Raw genomic sequence first — 7670 nt, forward strand, 5'->3', positions numbered from 1 at the left:
GCCCGGTTCGCTGCCCTCACCTTGGCGGGTGCTTGCCTCAGACCTTATCAAGCCACGGTTTTATCGCCGCCCCCACCAGTGACCTGCCCTCCCGGGTCCAAGCCTGCATCGCACAAGGGCTCCTGTCCCCACACCTGGCAAAGTCCCCTCGGGCACAAAGGGATTCCGAGGGCGCTGTGGGGAAAGGGGACACGGGGACACCCAGACGCATCCCCAGAGAGCGGGGAGGGCGTTTCAGACCTGGAGGCGCCCTCCAAAAGAGGATCGTGCACTCCCGACCCTCCTGCTTCTGTGTCCTCTCCCTCGGTTACTCCCAAGCCTATCCAGCAGCCGTGGAAAGCAGGGTGGGAAGTGGGTGATGGCGGGAAGTGCAGCCCAGAGAGCTTGGCACTGGCCTCGCTCTCCTCCTCCGCCTGCAGTGACTGGAGGATTTGGGCCTGCATCCTCAACTCTCTCGGATGCCGGGGTGGAAGATTTTTCTCAGAAGGAGCCAAGGGAAAAGAAATGCCTGTCTAGTGATAGTCGTTATATACATTTTATTGGAAAAAAAAATTTTTACATCAAAATATTTTGGCAAACTGTAAAAAGTATACATAAGTGCAAATATATTCTCCTTTTAAAGCAATAGTGTGTGAGTATACACGAGATTTATTTAAAATAATTTTTTAAAAAATATTGTGGTAGAAAACAACTTTTGTAAAAATAAAAAAACAAAACGTTGTATTGCTGCAATACTGGAAAAAAAATGGAACTTTTCTTACAGTCTATACACGAAAGGGCTAAACAATACTGATTTAATAATATCAATTGGTCGGTGCTGAAGTCCATACAAAGTGTCCTTGGTGGGGCTCGGGGAGGGAACACAATAAAAAAGTACATTTCCCGCTAACGCAGTAACGGAAGGGGGAGTCCTCGCAGGTGCGGAGACATTTACTTTTCTTATGCAAAGACACTTTCTCGTATAAAAACATGTCGAATTGTTCCCTTTCCCAAAGCTCTGTTCTTTGGGAGATGGCAGAAAGGCAGTTTGTGATTAAGGTGGTCAGACTTGGCATAAGGACACTTAGGTCCCCCCCTAAGCCAAAACATCACACAAGGCATTTTTCTTTTAGCAAGACCTTTGGAGCACTATACCGGCTGTACGTGTCCTTCGGGGGGTGGAGTGGGACGGAAAACACTGCTTCCTTAGGCAAATTCGCTAAGTGACTCGTGTACTACCAATGCTACCAGAGTGCACATTATATTTAATCTGCGTGGCTCCGTCTACACCTCGGCTCTGCTCGGTGACACCTGATTGTCTCTGTTGGGGCGCGGCCTTCACATCACGCAGGGCTTGATGTCTTGGCAGACGCTTTGGTGGTGGTGATGGTGGTAGTAAGATCCACTAGCGGACGGGTGAAACGAAGAAATGCCATTAAAATTGAGGACAAAATCTTTCCTGTCACACACCGGGGAGGGATGATGCTGGTAGCGAGGCAGTCCCACTGCAAGAGAAGGAAATAACAAGAGCTGCTCAGAAGTCGGAGAGCTTTGCCCGGCTGGAGCAGTCCTTCCTCCCTCACCCCAGGGAGGAGAGGCTGCCTGCACAGAGCTGGCACACGGCTCCCTCACGCCCAGGAATCACCAAGGTTTGGTAACTCATCTTTGCCTTTCCTGGCGGAGGACTCGGACGCTCCCCCAGAGCAGACCCCGACCCGCTGCGGGGCAGAGAGCCCGGGGGTTCCATTGCCCCAGCGAGGAGGAGAAGGGCATTCCGCGGAGCCCCCCATCGCCTGCAGGTCGGCTCGGAGCTGCGGCCGTGCCCGTGGGAGCCCCGGGCCCGTTGCAGACCGCACGGCCGTGCGGCACGCAGGCTGAGGGGAGGAAGGCGTGCGGAGGGGGATGCCCACGGACACGTGCCCGGCCGCATCCCGGCCTCGAGGGCATCCCTGGGCATCCCTCCTGCGGGGGCACGCACGCACTGCTGCTGTCTGCCCTCTGCCTCGGTTCTCATCAGCGCGGAGGGGTAGCGCAGCCCCCGCGTGGGGGTGGATAAGGGAGAGTGTGTTTTGTGAGTGCGTGTGTGAGAGGGAAAGAGAAGGCGATGCCCCTTGCGTGTTTTCCTGCGCGCACCACAGCCATTTGAACCCGATTCCCACCTTTCCTCGCTCATCACGCTCCCTTACCCCGTTCCTGGGAGGATTTAGCTTCTGACTTGAGCGGCTGCAGGTTGAATTCCACTCAGGATCCGTTTGTGTGTTGATACAGTATGTATTTATTTATGTGTATGTGTGTGTAAGAGCGTTCACGCCTTTTCGCGTGTGCGCTTTCATAAACACAAGATACACCCTACGGTTCATCAACAACAACAAGCCGAGTACATCCGTGGCACTGACATGCAAATGACCTCGCAAATTCCCCTTGTGATTTCCCACAGCCCAAGGCAGCCTTTCGGGGGCCGCACGGGAGACGCCACCCCAGCCCCAACACCGAGCCTTAGGACGGTGCTGGGATCCTTGGTCTGGCAGGATTCCTGCTGGATCCGGCGGGGAGGGGAGCGCTGCCCGAGCAAGGCCCGCAGGGCAGAGCCAGAGAGGGTTTGGGTTTGGCGTGTGGATGTCAAACTCGGCTAGCGGGATCCTGTCAAATGTGACCGAGGGTCAAGGGAAAAAAAAAAAAAAAAAGGCGAGGAGAAAAAAAGACCAGCAAAAGAAAGAGCAGGAGAGTGAGTGTGTAAGGGGGAAAAAAAGGAAAGAAAAAGAAACAGGAGGGAAAGGTGCCCGGTTTTCCTCGGGATGGCGGAGCCGAACCCTCTGGCAGTGCCGGCCGGCGGCGCGCACAGCCCGCTCTCCTCCGGCGCTGTCCCCTCCTTCACCCCGCAGAGCTCACTTTATAAAAGTGATTATTTCGCTGGATTTCCTCGGCTTTCTAATAACCCTGCTGGTATGCTCACCATAAACTGGGGCACTTTATTACAATCCTGATTCAATCATTTAGCAGGATTTAATAGTCTGCGAAAAAACTCCGGCTCCCCCCGTCCCCCAGCTTCAAAATCCTTTTAGCAGAACCAAGCCTCCTGTTTCCAATTTTTACCTCTCTTATTCTTGAGTCTGAGATAAATTCACGGTTTAATGTCCTCCCTGACGCTGTCATGGGGAGAGAATTATTGACCGACCAACAGCGATTAGCCACTGAATTTGCTTTGCATTTCACTAAGAGAAAGGGAAAGGCGAATTTCACTTGCTACTGCTTTCGCGGGGACAGCAGGAGAAAGATTATTGCTGATTTTAGTACAAATAAAAGAGCTCGGATCCTTTTCCCCCATCTCCTTTCACTCTTCCGAAATATTTGTGCCATAGATATTTTACTTATCATGTACAAATGAGGATTGGATCCACTAAAAACAAAATTAAAAAATAAAATAAAATAAAATAAAGAATTTGGTTTGATTTTCTTGTTCAGTTAATCAAGGACTGCGTATGATTTGTACTAAAGTCCTGGGCCCAGATACTGAAGCTGTAGAAAATAAGTGGAGAAAGGCCGTTTTGCAAAGAGATTGCAGTAAATCTGAGCTGCTGGAAACGGACGCTGGTGGTCGACATTAAGACAGCGTCCAGCAGTTCGTATGAGTCTGTATCCGTCCTTGAACAGAAACAATTCGGATTTAAACCGCCCGGCCTCGGAAACCGCAGTGGAACTCCGGGAAGACCAGAACCCTCGCTGCCTCTCCCTCTGCTTTTTGTTTTGTAGAGGTATTCTTGGGCTGTTTCTGGATGAAAATGAAAAATTCTCTCCCAGCAATCAGCTTTCTTACCTCAGGTGTCTGGCAGGAGGAGGGGGCAGCTACCTCCCAGCCCCGCTGCCCGGGCCAGCCCCACTCCTGCACCACGCGTGGCCCCATGGGCCCTGCGTGGCGAACTGTGCGGCCGCAAATAGTAAAACAAACAGAGGGGGGAAAGATCCAAAGAAAGAAAAAGAAAAGAAAACAAAAATCCAAGCAAAAACAACAAACCAAAGCAGAAATTCCTAACGGAGAAGGTACGTAGTTCGGCGGGGGATGCCCTTGTGAACCCGCCGGCCTCTCGCCCCGGCTCCAAAAAGCACGTGGAAGGATTCCCTATGGCTCCGAAAAGCTGGTTTGAACCTGAGCAGCAGAGCCCTGTGGGCGCAGAGGAGCCCGGCTGGGGACGCATCCCGTCCGCTCCCTCCCTGCGCGGAGCAGCCGGAGAGACGCGACCCGCCCGCAGCCGCCTCTGCCCAGAAGGCGCATCAGGGCTCTTCAGGGGTTCGCCTCTTTTGTTGTTAAGGGAGGAAACTTTGCAACCGCTCGTTGTCCGTCCCCTGACAGCCCAGGTCTCTTGCGCGGTGGCGGCAAGGGGACCCGCAGGGCGCTGCCCTCCCCGCGGCACAGCGGGCTGTGGGGCGGCCAGGGCAGGCTGCGGCGCTCGCAGGGGACACGAGAATGATTGACAGGAGCCCAGGGAGGGGACCCAGGGCTGAGGGTCGCCTGTATTTGTTACTTGTTGAAATTCCCATAAAATTGAACAAGACCCCGCTCTCACAGGGGTTAAGTCAGGCTAAAATCCTCTTCGGTGTGGTCCAGCCCAGACTGTCTTTGTTTGCTTAACCTCTGGGACCCACGTTTAAAAGGGCTATTTGGAAAAATTCCCCGTAAGAGCCCAACATCTTTTACCCATTTTTGCGCTCGGATTTTTCTGAGCAGACATTGTCTGTAATCACCGGCCGGGGAGGGGGTGAGGGGGTGGGAGACAGCGACCAGAAAACTCTTTCCCTCCGGTTGCAGAATTATACTCGATCGGCTTTAATCTTTCTAGTAAAGATAAGCGGGTGGTTTGGTGTTAGAGGGTTTTTTATTTTCTTTTTAATCCTTTCTCTCTCTCTCTTTTTTTTTTTTCTTTTTTTTTTTTTCCCCGGTAGGGTTTGGAGGATAATATTTGACGCCTTTATTTGATTACTGCCGCGGCGCGTCTCCGCGGAGCGCGGTTTACCGAGGCGGCGGCGATGCCCGGCGGCGCTCCCCGCCAAGCGAAGCCGCAGCACGGCGCCGAGGGGCGGCCCCGCTGCCTCCTCGCCGGCACCGGGAGGGGGACGCGACAACCGGGACGGAGCCGGGACGAAGCCAGGCTTTCCTCGGAGGGCTCCTTCTCGGCGCCGGGCAAGCGGGAGGGATGCTCGCCGCCGTGCCCACGGCCGCCCCCTCAAACAGCCCCCCCTGTCCCGAAACAGAACAGCTCCAACCCACGCGTATTTTTTCCCCTCTCGCAGACAATGCGCCTCTTTTCTCCGACATCGCGGCTGTCCGGGGCTCCCCCGAGAGAAGCCTTTGTGGCCGCGCTCCCCGCCGCCCCCGCCGCCCCTCCGCGCCCCTACCTGAGAGGTCGTCGCGGGGGCTCTGGTGCAGGTATCCCTGCTCCAGGGAGTAGGAGGGCACGCTGGAGTGGATGCCGGAGGAGGCGGCGTTGGCGGCGGGGAGGCCCTGCTGCTTTATGTAGGGCGAGGCCCCCGAGGCTGTCCAGTGAGCCGAAGGGCTCGTGTAAGGCGAGTGGCACTCGATGGCGCTCGCCATGGCCGGCGAGGAGGGCACGGGGCTGCTGCTGCTGTCGGGGCCGTAGTCCCCGTTGGCAGTCACCGGGCAGCTGGCCATGTAGGTCGAGCCGGGGTTGGGAGACATGTGCGGGACGTGGTGGCCGCCGCTGAGTCCCTCGTAGCCGCCGGCCATGGCGTTGGGCATCATGTCCAGGTTGTAGCCGTTGGAGTGGCAGGCGAGGGAAGCGGGGGCCGCCTGGAAGTCGAAGCCCTGCGGGATGATGGAGGCGCCGAAGCCCAGCCCGTTCATCATGCGGTACATGGGCTTCAGCGCCTGGCATTTCCTCCTGAAGCCGCGGGGCCGCCGTCGGAAGGAGCCCTCCTCGAACATGAACTCGCTGGCCGGGTCGATGGTCCAGTAGTGGCCCTTGCCCGGGCGGCCCAGGCCCTTGGGCAGCTTGATGAAGCACTCGTTGAGGGAGAGATTGTGGCGCACGGAGTTCTTCCAACCCTGGTAGGAGCCGCGAAAGAAGGGGAAGCGGGCCTGCAGGAACTGGTAGATCTCGCTGAGGGTCAGGCGCTTGGAGGGCGAGCTCTGGATGGCCATGACGATGAGGGCGATGTAGGAGTAGGGGGGCTTCTCGGGCCGCCGCAGCCCGGAGCTGGCCTTCTTGCTCTTGGAGGACGCCGCCGCCGCCGAGGAGGAGGAGGAGGAGGTGGAGGTGGAGGAAGAGGAGGTGGAGGTCTCCAGGGCGGAGGAGGGCGGCCGGCTCATCTGGAGAGCTCCGGGAGCCGGGCTGCAGGAGCGGAGAGGGACGGGGGGCTCCAGCCGCTGCTGCCCGCTCTCGGTGGTCATCTGGCGGAGGGAGGGGAATGGGGCAGGGTGGGGTGAGGCTGCGAGGGAAGGGGGGGAGCCGGGCGGGGTGGGTACCGGGGCGGGGGTGCCCTGAAGGGGGAGAGCGGGGGGGGCGGCGGGAGCCGCTGTCCTGCGGGCACCTCCTCAGCGCGGCGGGCGGCGGTGGGGCGGCGGCAGCGCCCTGCGCATCCCTCCCCGCGGTCCCTTGCGCAATGGCTCCTCTGCTTTCCGCCGGAGCCAGGCACTAGGCGGGATGGACCGGCCCAGCCCCGGCCCCGGCCCCGGCCCTGGTCCGGCCCCCTCCCTCCCTGCTCCGCGCAGCTCCGCTCAGCGCCGCTCCGCTTCCTCCTCTGCCCCCCACCTGGGGACCATCCCGCTGCCTAATCCGGCAAGGAGAGGAAGCGCAAAAGCCTGCCCCCCGCCCCGCAATCTCTTCCGCACTGTTACTCTTTCATATATACTTTTTTTTTTTTCTTCGTCAAAGGCACAGCGCGATCGCCTATCAGTTCCTTCAATCTCGCTATTATTTTTTTTCCCTTTCCCCGCAGACCCCCCTAAATCCGGCCGAGAAATCAGCAGAGATAGAGGGAGAGGGGGAGGGAGAGGGGGAAGAAAGAGACCACCCCTTTTCCAGCTGGCCTCTGTCCACCCGTCATCTGGGCAAGAGCCGCTGCTGCTGCTGCCGCTGCGGCACCACCCCGGCTCGCTCCCGCTACCGGACTAGCGCCGGTCCCGCTTTCCGCCTTCCCGGGGCTCCCTCAGGGGCCCCACGGGCACCGCTTTGCCCTCTGCTCCCGACACGGCCCCGGGGCCAGGCGAGCACCCCGAGTTCCGCGGGTGCGCCCCGTGACACAGCGGGGCTGGTGCGGGACACGCGTGTGAGGGATGGCCCATCCTGCGGGGCCCGAGGCAGCAGGGTTTACCGCTCCTCAAGCTTGCAAGGCATTTGCTTTGTAAGACTTTTCGCTACCCCTTGCCACCTCCCATGGCCCTATAAAATGTCATTCATTTTCTCGAGCAGCAGGGGCAGAGTCCGAGGAGCAGGGATGCGCCCTCCCTGCACGCCCCGGGATGTTCCACCCGTGCAAAGCGGGTCACGCGTGCTGGCGAGCGCCCTTCGCCCGGGGAAACGGGGCGCCGGAGGGGACAGGCAGGAGAGGGGCCGGCGGAGGCACAGGCCTGCTCACGAATGATGGAGGAGGCTCCAGAATCAAACTGGAGACGCAAGGAGGACGGCGGCGGGGCGAGAGGCAGAGCAGACAGGGATGCTGGAGCGAAGGGACGGGGG

The 7670-nt window shown here is 58.4% G+C and overlaps 1 protein-coding gene across 1 annotated transcript; it reads right to left on the bottom strand.

The window, feature by feature from the left end:
• Nucleotides 1–616: 616 nt before the first annotated feature.
• On the bottom strand, nt 617–6397 carry FOXF2 (forkhead box F2). The gene is made up of 2 exons (XM_054285113.1): nt 5371–6397; nt 617–1484 (listed from the first exon to the last, which is right to left on the bottom strand). The coding sequence occupies exons 1-2, from the start codon at nt 6380–6382 to the stop codon at nt 1318–1320; spliced, it is 1179 nt and encodes a 392-aa protein (XP_054141088.1). The 5' UTR covers nt 6383–6397; the 3' UTR covers nt 617–1317.
• Nucleotides 6398–7670: the final 1273 nt, after the last annotated feature.

The sequence above is a fragment of the Melozone crissalis genome, unplaced genomic scaffold (assembly GCF_028551555.1).
Source record: "Melozone crissalis strain CALT ecotype California unplaced genomic scaffold, PUWL_Pcris_2 ptg000042l_1, whole genome shotgun sequence".
Lineage (NCBI taxonomy): Eukaryota > Metazoa > Chordata > Aves > Passeriformes > Passerellidae > Melozone > Melozone crissalis.